This window comes from Schistocerca serialis, chromosome 12 (assembly GCF_023864345.2).
Source record: "Schistocerca serialis cubense isolate TAMUIC-IGC-003099 chromosome 12, iqSchSeri2.2, whole genome shotgun sequence".
NCBI lineage: Eukaryota > Metazoa > Arthropoda > Insecta > Orthoptera > Acrididae > Schistocerca > Schistocerca serialis.
Genome location: NC_064649.1, coordinates 2,135,187 through 2,151,557, shown reverse-complemented (window position 1 = coordinate 2,151,557; position 16,371 = coordinate 2,135,187). Strand labels below are relative to the sequence as shown.

Genomic DNA, 16,371 nt, shown 5'->3' with positions numbered 1-16,371 from the left:
AAATTAATCTGGAGGTAGCATAACTCACAGTACTGACTACAATCGTTCAGCATTTGAGAATCGGAGCACTTAGCAAATACCGACAAACATTGCACAGTAATTTCCAACCTTTTAAAAACTTCTCTCCCGCAACTACAAAAAGATTATCAATTACTAGTTTTGTTCCTCGTGCAGTGAAACTTCACATCGGGAATGACATTTTAATTTATTATTTCTTTACTATTGTCTTTTCCAGGAAATTTTGCAGACAGTATCAGTAGGTACTACAGAATGTATCTTAAAAATTATATTACCATGCGACACACAATTCTTTAAAGAATCGGGGGTTGTGGGTTTACGTGCCAGTGCTACACAGCATCTCCATATCTTTCAAAGGGGCGCGCATCCACACGATGTGCGATAGGCGGCATCTGGCTAATTTTCACAGGAGGCCGGCACCACAATTACGAGGAGTGCTCAGAAAATTTTGACCTCGGTCACCTCAGAAAAACCAGTTACACGACAAATGTTTTGCCCAGTTGCTCAGACACGTCTGCAGACCGAGTGCACGACGAAATTCCCGTGCCGCAGTACGCCATTAGAGGATACGGCACAGTGACAAGGTAGAGTACCGTGTGGTGACCGGTTCTCGGCCACGACGGAGTTGTGTCACTCGCGCGAGATTACTCGCCAGTTCCCCGAGCGACGTCATCAAGTACTTCAATGTTTGGCAGAACTGCGAACGTGTACCTGTGACTGTGCAAAAAAACTGACTGATTAACTAAGTTGCTTTTCAAAGGTGACATTTAAGACTTTACAAATAACCTTCACATATTCGGAAATGCCCGATAAAATTTGTCGCTCGACAAACAGTCGACAGTATCGGTTGTGCGGACTCTTTTGACAGTGACAGAGCTGACAGCAACAGGCCCACTAGAGCAGTTACTCGACACCAGCCAACGTATCCATCTGTCACACAGACACACAGAGACAGCAATACTGACCTCTGCTCTATTTCAAACAGAGACACTCTCGGCAATGCCAATGGAGAACAGAGCACTCAGTTTTCAGTGATAGGGTCCATTTTCAGGGAGAAAACACCAAGAGGTGTTTGAGGCTACAGATCAAAGAAAAAGCTCCTCAAACAGAGAAACAATCCCACGCAAAAGAGATACGGAACGCTTACGGAGTGGAAGTGGGCCGACACTCGATACGAGACAGACGGCGAGCGGGAACGGCATTCGGAGGTTTTTTTGCCGAGTAATGGGGCCCCTCACGTGCTCGGGGTGACGACCGTTTTAGAATATGACAGAAGAACGGGAAGGCCGCAGCTCACACGTTACCCACCCCGGGAACTGGAGACGGCAACGGGCTCGCCGTGGCCTGCACCGACACGGAGCAGGTCTCCGGCTGCTTCCTGTCCTCGGCCGCCACCGCCGCTATTGCAGCTTCCTTGGCTGTAAAAAAGAGAAAAAACATTGTGTTAAGCTAAAAAATGCCAACCTTCTCTCTCCTCCTCCACTCCCAAACACACACAAAGAGGGAGGGTTAGGGTTGTTTTGCGGGAGGACACCAAACAGTGAGGTCATCGATCTCATAGGATTAGGGAGGGATGGGGAAGGAAGTTGGCTGTGTCCTTTCCACAGGAACCATCCCGGCATTTGCCTGGAGTGATTTAGGGAAATCAGGGAAAACCTAAATCGTGATGGCAGGACACGGGATTGAACCGTTCTCCTCCCGAATGCGAGTCCAGTGTGTTAACCACTGCGCCACATCAGTCGGTCGAAGAGGAAGGCGGAGGCAGAGGGGAAGGCATAGAGGGTGAGGGTGAGGTGAGAGAGTGGGGGATGGGTAGGCGTAGGGGTACGGGGAGAAAAGATGGACGCTGGAGGGGATGGAAAGGGGAGGGGTAATGGGAGGGTGAGAGGTAAGTGAGTGAGTGGGAGTGGGTGAATGGGAGGGGGAGAGGGGGAGCATGTGAGGCAGGGGGCTGGGGGACAGGAGCTGGGGTGGGGGTGAGGGAAAAGTGAGGGTGCAGTGGGAAGGAATGGGCATGTGGGGAATGGGGAGGGGATGGGTTGTGAAAGGGTGGGCACCTGAAGGTCGTGGGGTTGTGTGGGGGGCTGAGGGGCCAAGGGCCGGGGGTGTGATGGGTGGTGAAGGCATGGGGACACCAGGCAGCAGGTAGCCAGGCAGGGGACGTGACAGCTGGCAGGTGCGTGAGGCGGTGGGGATGCAAGGGGGTGAGGAAGAGGCAGACAGGCACAGGAAGAGGGGTGCAGGAAGGGGGACCCGGGACTGGGGGGTGGCGCGGCAAGGGGGGCGCAGGATGGGGCGGGGCGCGGCAAGGGGGGCGCAGGATGGGGCGGGGCGCGGCAAGGGGGGCGCAGGATGGGGCGGGGCGCGGCAAGGGGGGCGCAGGATGGGGCGGGGCGCGGCAAGGGGGGCGCAGGATGGGGCGGGGCGCAGGAAGAGGGGCGCGGCACGAGGTGCGCGGCACGAGGGGCGCGGCAAGAGAGGCGGCGCAGGAAGAGAGGCGGCGCAGGAAGAGAGGCGGCGCAGGAAGAGAGGCGGCGCAGGAAGAGAGGAGGCGCAGGAAGAGAGGAGGCGCAGGAAGAGAGGAGGCGCAAGTAGAGAGGCACAAGTAGAGAGGCGCGAGTAGATAGGCAGAGTCAGAGGGGGAGGGGGTGGGTGAGACAGAGGCGGAGTCAGAAGGGGAGGGGGTGGGTGAGGCAGAGGGGGAGGCAGAGGGGGAGGCAGAGGGGGAGGCAGAGGGGGAGGCAGAGGCCGTGGCAGAGGGGGAGGCAGAGGGGGAGGCAGAGGCCGTGGCAGAGGGGGAGGCAGAGGGGGAGGCAGAAGCTTGAAGCAGATGTTAGGTAGAGGGAGGCCGAAGGGAGCTGGAGGCCGAAGGGGGAGCTAGAGGCCGAAGGGGGAGCTAGAGGACGAAGGGGGAGCTAGAGGACGAAGGGGGAGCTAGAGGCAGAAGGGGGAGCTAGAGGCAGAAGGGGGAGCTAGAGGCAGAAGGGGGAGCTAGAGGACGAAGGGGGAGCTAGAGGCAGAAGGGGGAGCTAGAGGCAGAAGGGGGAGCTAGAGGCAGAAGGGGGAGCTAGAGGCAGAAGGGGGAGCTAGAGGCAGAAGGGGGAGCTAGAGGCAGAAGGGGGAGGTAGAGGCAGAAGGGGGAGGTAGAGGCAGAAGGGGGAGGTAGAGGCAGAAGGGGCAGGTAGAGGGGCCGGTGGAGGTAGAGGGGGAATGGGGTGGTAGAGGGGGAATGGGGTGGTAGAGGGGGAATGGGGTGGTAGAGGGGGAATGGGGTGGTAGAGGGGGGGGGAGGGTTGGGAGGTGGTGAGGAAGCGGTGTGGGGTGGGTGAGGGTGGGGAGGAGAAGGGGAGGGAGTGAGGTTGTGGATAGGGGTGGGGGGGTGGGGAGGAGTGGGAGAGGGGGATGGAGGGATAAAGAGGGAAGGGAAGGGAAGGGGGAGGGGAGGGAGGGAGGGAGAGGGGGGGAGGTGGCGGGCATGGGAGAGGGGGCGTGTGCAGTAGGGACAAGAGGGTAGCGGTGGGAGTAGGGGTGGGGTTGGGGGTGGGGGATGGGGTGGGTGCGAATCAAGGGGGAAGGGGAAGCCGGAGGGGAAGGGGGTGGGAGAGCGAGGGGGAGGGGGCGGGGGAGTGGGAGCAAGGGGTGGGGGTGGGCGATGGGGAGCAGGAGGCGGTTGGGGAGATGGAGGGCGAGTGGGACGGGGATGGGGATGTGAAAAGTGCCAGGGCATTGGAGCAGAAGTGGGAGGGGGAGGGGGAGGGATAGTGGGAGGGGGGTTCAGGAAGGTGGAATGGGGAGGGATTGGTGGAGGGGGCCCCAGGAGTGTGGATTGGGGGTGAGAGGGTGTGGTGGAATGGGGAGGGAGAGGGGGGGGGGAGGGGGCATCGTGTTTACACCAAGTGAAACACTACTGAGATGAATATTACAATTTTCTTCATTGCTCTCTGTTCTACGTACGGTACATATGGGTGGGAAGGGGAAGGGGTAGCAGTGTACGTGTGGGGGTTAGCAGTGGTGTCTGGTGGAGTGTGCAGGGACTAGAATGCCAACAGGTGTGGTGTCAGGAGGCCTCAGGGCAGGGAGGTGGGGAGGCAAAGAAACGGAGCGAAAAGGAGAAGAGCGATGACAGATGGGCCGGTACGATCGGAGACAGGGTGGGAGATGAGAATAAGCAGGCGGTGCAACCACTGCGCAGGTTTTTGTATCGGTACGACTACCAACCCGTTGTGCACCAGGTCGAACAGCCGATGCTAAACTGTGGCGAAGAGCAAATGATACCTCCCTGTGGCACAACGTGCATCCAAACACAATTTTGACGGCTGCTCGACTAGCCAAGCTGCCCAGATCCTCCACTCTGCCACCAGGTTTTCTGAACTGTGCAGATGTGAGTTATCCTTACAACAGATTCTCCGTTCCTGTAATTATTCCAGCCTCGGACTAAATTAATCTACTGCCCCACATCCTCCAGACAACAGTTTCCACCCCTTCTGACCTACACCTCCTCCCTCTTCTCATGTCCCACCCTCTTTACGCGTGCTGCCCTCTGCCGACGCATTCCGCCAACTTGTCCCCACTGCTCTCCTTTTTTGCTCAGTTTCTCCTCCTGCAGCCCCCTGACACTGCATCTGTTGGCAGTCCAGCCCCTATGCATTCTGCCAGACAGCATTCCTCTATCCCCTGTCCCGTCCAGATCACTGTTTCTATTCCATGTGACAGTTGTATTCTGATCTGCACTGCTGGAGATGGCGGTCCCGTGTGTGTGTGTGTGTGTGTGTGTGTGTGTGTGTGTGTGTGTGTGTGATTTTCTCTTTCTCTATCTTTTTCTGATGAAGACTGGAACAAAACTAATGTGTAAGTGTGTTTAAATTGTGCTTGTCTGCAACTTAACATGTCATCTTTATGTAAAGTAGCAATCTATCTTTCCCTTAATCAGTTTCAGCGTGATTTAGACATCCGTGTTTCAGGAATGGGTTGTTCACCCTACAATACACAAAAACCATTTCTGAAAACTATCTTGTTTAGCCAAAAATACAAGTGAATAAATAAAGTTTAATGTTTCAGTAAACAGGTAACACTTTTAAGTAATTTTCAGATAAATAAAATCAGTAGGCCAAGGCCAGAGGCAATAAAGGAATAGAGGATACGTCGCAGCAAGGTTTCCCATCTGTGCATCGCAGAAAAATCTGGTGTCAGCAGGAAAGATTGACAGGTGCTTCACTTGGACAACCGGTCTGCCGCCCGTGCCACCCGAAGCCTTCCCACCGGCACCGGCTTTACTCGATTACACAGGTGGACAGGTGGGAACACACTAGTCTCTCTCCCCCACCCTGTCTGCACCGTATCCCGGTTCCCAGCACCCAGCCTGGATCGCCACTCACGACACACACGGTCGCAGGATGAGGATTTGCTTGTCGAAAAGCTTAAATATCGAGTAGTCTTTTCACAGTGCCCGTTTTCGACTCGGAGCTGCTTCTTATTTGGCGAGTAGCAATCGGTCCACCTCGTATCGTCGTTGCAATTTTACTAGTTTAATGTGCTAGTTTGTGAACTACTGGAGTTTCTAGCAAATCTCGGCACAGTTTCTAATCCCAGGAATATTAGTGTACATCCAAAGTTCTGCAACACGAAATAGCACTTATCGTGTATATCAGTATAAAAGATATGTAATCATTTGTTATTTTAATAAACTTTTGTGCGCAATACATACAAATATTCGCTACTTTTTCTATATTTTATGTCACTACAGAAAATGTAATGACTGTACAACTTAACGTTTTACGGTGCCACAGACATTTGCCACTCACGATTCGTGTTAGCCAGTCTCGGAGTTACTTTCATTAAGCACGCTCACTTTGCTACTCGATCCACATTCGGCAATCCGAAGATTACAGTTGCTACATTGACCGGTGAATAATTGAGGCTGCTACGTCAATCGGTTGACGTGTGAAGTCCGTACGGACCTACTGTAATATGTATTCGTTTGGTATTTAACAGTATTGGGTATGAATAATGCATTACAGCCATTTGTTTTATTATGTGAGATTCATTGAAGTTTATGTGGTTTACTAGCACACTGTGTTACCAGTACGAAGTTTACTACATACAAGCTGATCACCATCAATTTGAACAGTGAAAAACAGTAAGTATAAAATGGAGAACTATTTCAATGGTGGTGTGCAAAACTTATTAAAAAATAACTCAAACTACCGGTGATCAACAATTGGACTTTGCAAAAGCACCAGTTCGGTAAGGTGAGTAGCCTTACAACAGCCACTGAAATAACAGCTCAGTCAAATGTAGTGGCCACAGGTGACGAATCTGTTCCATTATAAACTGATGCAAAGCAGCCAGCCTCCAGCTGCACTATTAGCCATTTTTGAGGACGTTATATAATTTCTCATTTAGTTCTTTCGGAGCAAATGAAAATTCTTACAGACAGATATTACTGTCCGGCATTCGGTTGTCACAGTAGGGTGCACCCGTGTATTCTAGCACTAGGCGATATATTATTACTGTGAAGAGAAGCAGTTATGCTCCTACATATAAATGACACAGTTTTATATAAAGTTTTATTAATTACTTAAAAACATGACAGATCACAACCTAAATGACATTCTTTAGTCCCGAAGTTTCGGTGCCGACAGAGAGCGTAGCCTGCAATGACAGTCAGACCGGAGGTACAGATTAAATTATTTTCGACTAAAGTCTGACGGTCTATGTGGAGAATCAGAATTCAGAGAGCCCGACAGTGAGGAGGAGGAGAGCGAGACAAACCTCGGGTGGCTTGTAAAATACAACAGAAATACTATAGTAAGAAATGAAGAAAAACATTTTGTGGAACAAAGGAGGTGGATAAACCAAATAACATAATTCCATTATTCACGTAAGGCTGTCTTAGAAAGCTGATGGGCTACGAGGCAAATTAAAACAATTATCTTTGTGTAGAGCATTATTTCATATCATACGAGACAGGGTTTCAACAGTTTGCACGCTTCCGTAGATACAGGTGAGGACGAGGGTTGTCAAATGTCGAATTAACAGAAAGAAAAGTGACTCTTGCAGATAATTGTTTTAATTTATCTTGTAGCTCGTGTATGGCTCTCCACAGTCACCACAGAAAACGGAGCACACGAGGTACAAATTAAATTTACCGAGCTGTTAAGTACACACCGAGCACAGTTTGTGTGACGCTCTGTTGCAATGTTAGTGGAACGTATCCAAAGCGTTTTATCTGATCTTATTTTTATGTACCTCCCTTTTCTGTTTGCTAATGCTTTGCACTTTTAACACGGATCTAATGACGGAGATAAGTAGATGTAGATATCCGAATGTTTTATAAGGTGGACGTACAATAACATTTGTCAGTAACCGAGGCAAGCTGCGGCCGATCTACAAGTATCTGTCTCGTCAAAATCTATCGAGAATCCTCTTCGACACCAATATTTTGAATGAAACTGGGAGTAAAATTATCTTTTAAATATGAAGGTCACTAAAAAAGAAATGCACTACATTAAAAAAAATAACTAATCGTTTTTCCTTATTTTTGAGATATTTATAGTACGTCGATACATTCTCGATAGGCGAAATGTCATTTTTCTTTTGACAACCTTACAGGACTGTGGAACTGAGGCTCGCATACGTACACAATAGAAAACGAGATCGGCTCGTTCGATCCACCGTTTAGAGGTCTTCACGAGGGAGCCAGTCTCGTTCCACAAAGGGTTCGCTCCAATCGATCGGGCCCGTAGGGTGGGCATTTCGGCGGCGTCCACCGAAGCTTCGAGATCTCGGTGGCGGTTTTGTCACCGACACGTGATCGTGCGATGGCACGAGTGACAGTCCATCCGAGCGAAAAAACACCGCAGCCGATACTTCCCGTGAGATGTGAAGTTTTCAATTTCTTCTCCTTCGGCAAGTTTCAACAACAGTGCAGTTCCGTCAACTGACTTTTTGTCTCTAGTTCGACGTGAAACAGTCGTGTTTCATTTCACGCCACAATTCTCGGTAGGAAGTCGTCTGCCAAATCCTCGTACCGATCCAAATGTTCACTGCACATTGTCTTCCCCATTTCTCTGTGAGCACCAGTCAACATTCTTGGAACTCATAGGGCACACACCACTTATTATTCTCCGTGTACTCGCTTTCCTACTCCCATTAAGACCGACAGTTCATTCACGGTTACGTGTCTGTCGGCCAAAATCAAACTGCAAACACGACACACACTGTAGGGAGTGTGTGCAGTGCTCGGCCTGCTGCCACACGGGAGGTCCCGAGTATCGGTGTGTCCTCTTTCACCAGACCGTCTGCTCGCCCGACGGCCGGCCGTACTGAGGTCGATATACCACATCGTATCTACGACACTTAACCGTCGTCAGTGAAAACTTGACGGCCTGACGGAAGTACTAAAGTATGCGAGCAGTGAAAAGATCTCCGGCTCGAGCCCAGTTACTCGGAAGCACTACTCGTTCGAATGTCCCAAATCGGGGCACCCCAGTTCCCGATCGACAGTTGTCATTCGACTTGGGCACACTAACATCTCACGTCTGCCCACTGCTGACATTAGTGAACCGATAATAAGGAACGTCACGTATACTGCTGTGGTGAACAAATTGTGCCGTGTTACAAATTAACAGGTCTCTCGGTGAGTAGTGAAGCAGTTACTAAACGATTCCAGGCAGCACCAGCTACTCTTTTCAATTTTCACAGAAGGTGAAACAGTACTTCATGGAGGGGAGATAGAAAAGTAATTAACACAGTGGTAAAAATTGTGAGTGGGAGAGAAAAGGTAAAGAATAGCTCCACCCTCTCTCTCAGCTGAGACAAACAATGACATACACAAGCCAAGTGTCAGCTCTGTCTCAACAAGACATAAATTTCAGTTCAAATTTTTCAGTTAGACACTGCCTCCCACTCTGGCTGAATTACTTTAAAATGACCAATACGAGGAAAAAGACAGATTGGTGTGCACTGTAAAGATGACACATTAGAGTTGTACACAGGCACAACAAAAAGACAGTTACACATTTAGTTTTTGGCCAAAGCATTCTTCAGAAAAGGAAAAACAGATATATAGTCATTCGAACGAACAAGCACACGTCACGCACACGTGACCGCCATCTCTGGCAGCTCGGACCAGAACGGACATTCTGCTTCCACATGTAAAAATACTGTTATTTATTGTAGCAACTCCTGGTGTAGTTTACCTCAGTTGCAAATATAGATTCTGTGTATAACAGCAGCCCACTTTCTGATCACATTAACACCTTCAGTTCCTCTTCTTTCTTTGTTGTTGTTTCCTATTTTTCCAGTATTCCCTCATTTTCTCTCCACGAAGTCTCTTCCTTTCTTCTGTCCATGTTGTTTCCAATTTTTTATTTCTTCTGCTTTGAAAACCTTCCAAATTTAGTATTTTATTTTTAAAATGGTTTCTTTCTGCTATTTCTGATTCTTTGGTGTTGTTTCTTTCTAGATCTTCCCCTACTTCTGTAATAAGTGGTATTGTCAATTACTTCTTCCAGAAATATAGGAGTATTTGTTTTGTTAGTCTATTTCCATCCATTCGGTAGAGGTGTCCGAAAAAGGTTAATCTTTGTTTGGCCATTACTTCACATTTCTTTTCTATATTTTTGTAGATCTCCGCATTACTTCTTATTTTCCAATCATCTGCAGTTTTTATTGCACCCATTATTTTTCTAATAATCCTTCTTTCCACTACCCCTAGTCTGTCCATCTTATAGTTCATCGTTAGACATTCAGATCCGTATAACCATTCTGGTCGTACCACTGTGGTGTAGTGTTTTAGTTTTGTTTTTCTAGATATACATTTCTTGTTGTAAATATTTTTGGTCAAACCATATGCTCTTTCCATTTTGTTAATTCTTAAATTTATTGCAGATTTTTCTAGTCTATTCTGTTGTATAGTCTCTCCAAGATATTTAACTTTATTTACTTGCTCTATTTTACCTATTTGTGTTTCTACGAATTTTGGTGCATTTTTTAAATTTGTCATGAATTTTGTTTTTTCAGCTGAAAATCTGAGACCAGTTCTGTTTGCAATTTTTTCCAGAAGGTTCATCTGAATAATTGCTTCTGTCAGATTTTCTGAAAGTATTGCAAAATCTTCCACAACAGCCAAGTAGTTTACCTCGATTCCATTTGTTTTCCTTCCCAGAGTTATTGGTTCAATTTTGTGATTTTTTTTAGCTCCGAATTCCAGATCCTTACAATTTTTGTAGAATGCAATTAAACAGTAAAGGCGATAAGCCTTCACCTTGACATCTTGGGTTGTCGGGTGTTCTGCCGGATATCATCGTCATACTTGCATGATATTTCGGTCACGTAGCTCGTAACCTTCATCAGGTGTGACAGCAGTCTCAGGTCGTGCCTGATGAAGGTTACGAGCTACGTGACCGAAATATCGTGCAAGTACGACGCTGATATCCAGCAGAACACCCGACAACCCAAGATGTCATTAGATCGCCGGGTAAGCCTGAAGAGTTACAGCCTTCACCTTGTCTAACACCAGTTTTTATTTCAAATGGCTGAGAGACTTCTCCCATAAATTTTCTACTTTCGATTTAACACCAAATTCTCTAATGACCTTATCTATTATTTCTCTGTCTATACAATCAAACGCTTTCTCGAAATCAATAAATGACACTATTATTGGTTTGCCAGTTAACATTCTATGGTGAATTATTGACTTTAAGTTAAAAATTTGTTCTGCACAGTATCTTCCCTTTCGAAAACCTCCCTGATATTCTCCCAGTTGTTTATCTAAAGTGTCTACCACTGTGTTCAGGAGAATTTCTGATAATATTTTGTATGCCACTGGCAGAAGTGACACTCCTCTCTAATTACTGACATTTTGTTTGTCTCTCTTTTAATGTAGCAGGTGAATTAATGCCGTTTTTCATTCAACTGGAATCTTTTCAGTTTTCCTATTATTATTATTATTTCTTTACTTTCTCAGACGTTAAGTCTGGTTAAAAATGGGACGTGACGCGGACCTTGATCAAGCGTCACTTCCTTTTAACTGTACGGTATATGTAATATTGCATTTAGGAACTTTCGGGTAATTGAACATGTATCAATAATTACGGATTTCTGTAATTGTATATATAAGTTTGGATGTAGCTGTATTGTATTGATGTAATGGTGGATATTGTGTGGTATGACTCCTGTAGTTGATAGTATGATTGGTATGATGTCAACTTTATTCTGATGCCACATGTCCTTGACTTCCTCAGCCAGTTGGATGTATTTTTCAATTTTTTCTCCTGTTTTCTTTTGTATATTTGTTGTATTGGGTATGGATATTTCGATTAGTTGTGTTAATTTCTTCTTTTTATTGGTGAGTATGATGTCAGGTTTGTTATGTGGTGTTGTTTTATCTGTTATAATGGTTCTGTTCCAGTATAATTTGTATTCATCATTCTCCAGTACATTTTGTGGTGCATACTTGTATGTGGGAACATGTTGTTTTATTAGTTCATGTTGTATGGCAAGTTGTTGATGTATTATTTTTGCTACATTGTCATGTCTTCTGGGGTATTCTGTATTTGCTAGTATTGTACATCCGCTTGTGATGTGATCTACTGTTTCTATTTGTTGTTTGCAAAGTCTGCATTTATCTGTTGTGGTATTGGGATCTTTAATAATATGCTTGCTGTAATATCTGGTGTTTATTGTTTGATCCTGTATTGCAATCATGAATCCTTCCGTCTCACTGTATATATTGCCTTTTCTTAGCCATGTGTTGGATGCGTCTTGATCAATGTGTGGCTGTGTTAGATGATACGGGTGCTTGCCATGTAGTGTTTTCTTTTTCCAATTTACTTTCTTCGTATCTGCTGATGTTACATGATCTAAAGGGTTGTAAAGGTGGTTATGAAATTGCAGTGGTGTAGCCGATGTATTTATATGAGTGATTGCTTTGTGTATTTTGCTAGTTTCTGCTTGTTCTAGAAAGAATTTTCTTAAATTGTCTACCTGTCCATAATGTAGGTTTTTTATGTCGATGAATCCCCGTCCTCCTTCCTTTCTGCTTAATGTGAATCTTTCTGTTGCTGAATGTATGTGATGTATTCTATATTTGTGGCATTGTGATCGTGTAAGTGTATTGAGTGCTTCTAGGTCTGTGTTACTCCATTTCACTACTCCAAATGAGTAGGTCAATATTGGTATAGCATAAGTATTTATAGCTTTTGTCTTGTTTCTTGCTGTCAATTCTGTTTTCAGTACTTTTGTTAGCCTTTGTCTATATTTTTCTTTTAGTTCCTCTTTAATATTTGTATTATCTATTCCTATTTTTTGTCTGTATCCTAGATATTTATAGGCATCTGTTTTTTCCATCGCTTCTATGGAGTCACTGTGGTTATTCAATATGTAATCTTCTTGTTTAGTGTGTTTTCCCTTGACTATGCAATTTTTCTTACATTTGTCTGTTCCAAAAGCCATATTTATATCATTGCTGAATACTTCTGTTATCTTTAGTAATTGGTTGAGTTGTTGATTGGTTGCTGCCAGTAGTTTTAGATCATCCATATACAGCAAATGTGTGATTTTGTGTGGGTATGTTCCAGTAATATTATATCCATAATTTGTATTATTTAGCATGTTGGATAGTGGGTTCAGAGCAATACAGAACCAGAAAGGACTTAATGAGTCTCCTTGGTATACTCCACGCTTAATCTGTATTGGCTGTGATGTGATGTTATCTGAATTTGTTTGAATATTAAGTGTGGTTTTCCAGTTTTTCATTACTATGTTTAGAAACTGTATCAATTTAGGATCTACTTTGTATATTTCCAATATCTGTAGTAACCATGAGTGGGGTACACTGTCAAAGGCTTTTTGGTAATCAATGTATGCGTAGTGTAGCGACCTTTGTTTAGTTTTAGCTTGATATGTCACCTCTGTATCTATTATCAGTTGCTCTTTACATCCTCGTGCTCCTTTGCAGCAGCCTTTTTGTTCTTCATTTATAATTTTGTTCTGTGTTGTATGTGTCATTAATTTCTGTTTAATGACTGAAGTTAATATTTTGTAGATTGTTGGTAGGCATGTTATGGGGCGATATTTAGCTGGGTTTGCTGTGTCTGCTTGATCTTTAGGTTTCAGATAGGTTATTCCATGTGCAAGTGTATCAGGGAATGTGTATGGGTCTGCAATGTAACTGTTAAATAATTTAGTTAGATGTGAATGTGTTGAGGTGAACTTCTTTAGCCAGTAATTTGCTATTTTATCATTTCCAGGGGATTTCCATTTGTGTGTAGAATTAATTGCTCGGGTGACTTCATGTTGCAAAATTATCACTTCAGGCATTTGTGGTATCATCTTGTATGTGTCTGTTTCTGCTTGTATCCACCGTGCATGCCTGTTATGTTGTACCGAGTTTGACCACATGTTGCTCCAGAAGTGTTCCATGTCTGTTATGTTTGGTGGATTGTCTGTTTTAATGTGTGTGTTATCTATTGTTTGGTAAAATCTCTTTTGGTTTGTGTTGAATGTTTGGTTTTGTTTCCTTCTATTTTCGCTTTTTTTGTATCTTCTAAGTCGTTTGGCCAATGCTTGTAATTTCTGCTTCTTTTCATCTAATTGCTCTATTGCTTCTTGTTGTGAGATTTTACCTAACCTTTTTCGTTTTTTGTCTGATATTTCATTTCTTATAAATTGTGTTAGCTGTCCGATGTCTTTTCTCAGTTTTTCTATTTTGATCTGTAGCCTGTGTTGCCATGCTGGTTTTGTGGGTTTCTTCTGTGTATTGGTTTGTTCTGATCTCTGCCTAGTGTGTATATTTAGTGTAGTGAGTGCTCCTATATAAACCAGTAGTTGTAACTCTTCCATAGTTGTATTTTCATTTATTTTGTTGTGTATGATTGTGTTGATAGTTTTTATTGTTGTTTCGACTTGTGGGTTATTTGGTGGTCTATGCAAGAATGGTCTGTAAAGGATGAGCCAGACAATAAGGGATTTTACTTTATTATATGAGCCTCCAACCGGTAACTTCATTACTCCATTACGGCCAAGCCACGGCCGGCAGTGTTAGCTGCCTGTAAATTCTTTCGTCCCACGGTCTAGTAACAGGAAGTCAGCACCGAGAAAGGGCACCTTGTTCACGCGCCTCTCTCGTGTGCTGACGAGGTAACGCCGTCCCAGGCGTCGCTTAGCAGGCAACGCTCTGGAAAGTTCCATGCCGCCCGCACGGCAAGCTCGGTCCTGACCAATCAGGGTGGAGGAAGCCGCGTGGTGCGTCGAACATACCCGGCCGCCCGTCGCCGGGCCCGCTCTCTTGTATTCCTGCTCACCCGCGAGTCGGATGCGCGTCCTGTAGCATTGATCATCTCCCGCTTCTCCCGGTGCTGCGGCACTGTGGACTTAGTTTTGGCAGACAACCACTTTCGGTAGCTTCGCGAACAAGGTTCGCCAAATTGTAAGCTCTGGCTCACCCTCACCTCCCTAGGCCTATGTAGCCCCTTTTCATCATGCTTTAGCCAATAAATGGCCTTTCTCTAAAATTTACACTATTATTCCATAACGCCCACCGCCTGCCCATACCCGCCATCCTGTACAATTGGTGTCAGAAGTTTGGATCCGTTCCCGTAGTGACTTTGTCGCTACACTAAATTTTTCCCGGCAAAACGCCGTACACTTCGCGCATGGAATGCGCCATGGTGTCAGAAGTGGGCCGCCACGTTTGCTGCACGTGGGCCGTGGCTGCGCCAGTGAACACGCACAGGGCGCGCGCTGCAGCGAGGCAGCCCACGCTAGTCAGCCACGTGAGCCGCACGCCGCCGCGCTGCCCGCTGCCTGAGTTCGAGGGGCCTGCGCTGCGCTGCGCGACCTGCCGGGCCGCCGTCATCCGCCGCTGTCACCGGCGCGCCAGGGGCTGCCGCCATCGCCGACCGGCCGAGCCAGCGCCGTCCGCCGCCAACACATTTGCCGCCGCCCACGGGTCCGGACACCGCCGCCGCCGCCCGCTGCCTCCCGCCGACCACCGACCACCGCCGCCGCAGTCACTGCACCACGCCGCCGCCGCCACCAATGCGTCGCACCGCCGCCATCACCATGTAAGTCGCCGCGATGCTTACAACTATAGCTTCGACGATCTTCCGCCGCTGGATTGAGAATCTTTGTGGCCGTCCTTTTTTTGTAACAATCATTACTTTTTTCTGGTCACTAGCGTCCCATAAAATTGTAAACATGCCGATAGGGACACGAGCGACGGAACGGGATACCCCCGTAGAGGCACCTGCCTCGCAAGACCCACTCGAGGCCATAAATGCACAAATGCGCCAGTTATTCGCACAAAATCAGGAGCTACTTGAGCAAAACCGCGTCTTGAAACAGACGCTGGAAGCTAGTGCGCGAACTTCCGTACCTGTGGCTAGCTCCACCCCTGTAACAAATGCTCAAACAGAGGCAACTAACACTAATTCTGTCTCTAATACAAACGCCACAATTTCTGCTAACATGGCGACTGTAAGCAATTTTCCTGCGGCTGATTTCATTCCCACCTTTTCTGGGAAGTCCCACGAAAATGTGGCTATGTTCTTACAAAATATTCGTGATGTGGGTCGCACGTGTGCCTGGCCGGATGATCTATTGGTCAATGTAGCCAGACTCAAGTTGACAGGGGAAGCCCGAATGTTCATAGAAACAGTGGACGAATTGCGTGACACGCACGAATTTGAAGTATTGGCCCGCGGATTGACTACGCGCTATTCCGATACCAGAGGTACCGCATATTACAGAGATCAATTATCAACCCTTAGGCAGAAGCCTAATGAGGATTTTGATGCCTTTGCAGATCGCATACGAGCAGTATCTTGTCGTACCTATAAGCTAGGCGAAAATGCCAGTGAAAACAGAATTTTGCGCTCAGAAGCCGAAGCGCGTGCAATTGATGCATTTGTCCGCGGTATTGACCCCCGCATCGGAGGAGAAGTCAAAGCAGCCTCCCCCACTTCTCTGTTTGAAGCTGTTCGTTTGGCAATGCTACGCGAAGAGGTGTTGCGTTTTTGCGCTGCCGCCCCGCGCCCATCGGACCCAGTATCGGTCCCAGCAAAAGAAGTATTTTGTCAGCGTTGTGGGAAGCCTAACCATACGGCAATGCGCTGCCGCGCGCCGTATTGCACTATTTGCCAGACAGTAGGTCATGCTAATAATGTTTGCTCCACAAAGTCACCATTTTCAAATCAGATGCGCGGCCACCGCCGCAACGCGGGGTCGAATCAGGGAAACGCTTGGGGGGCAGGTTCCGCCACCCACCCGCGCCCCCGACAAAAATAATACACCCGGTTAGGACCGAAAAATGTAAAGAGGTGGAACACGTTAGTCTATTTGGCGTACTCG

General features: G+C 46.7%; 1 protein-coding gene across 1 annotated transcript in view; it reads right to left on the bottom strand.

Annotated features, from left to right (window-relative positions):
• Nucleotides 1–16,371, bottom strand: part of LOC126428407 (rootletin-like) — a 245,668-nt gene that overhangs the window by 83,241 nt on the left and 146,056 nt on the right. The window contains exon 14 of the mRNA XM_050090326.1: nucleotides 1,327–1,436. Within this exon, the coding sequence (XP_049946283.1) occupies nucleotides 1,327–1,436 (110 nt within the window). The remainder of the gene's footprint in view (nucleotides 1–1,326; nucleotides 1,437–16,371) is intronic.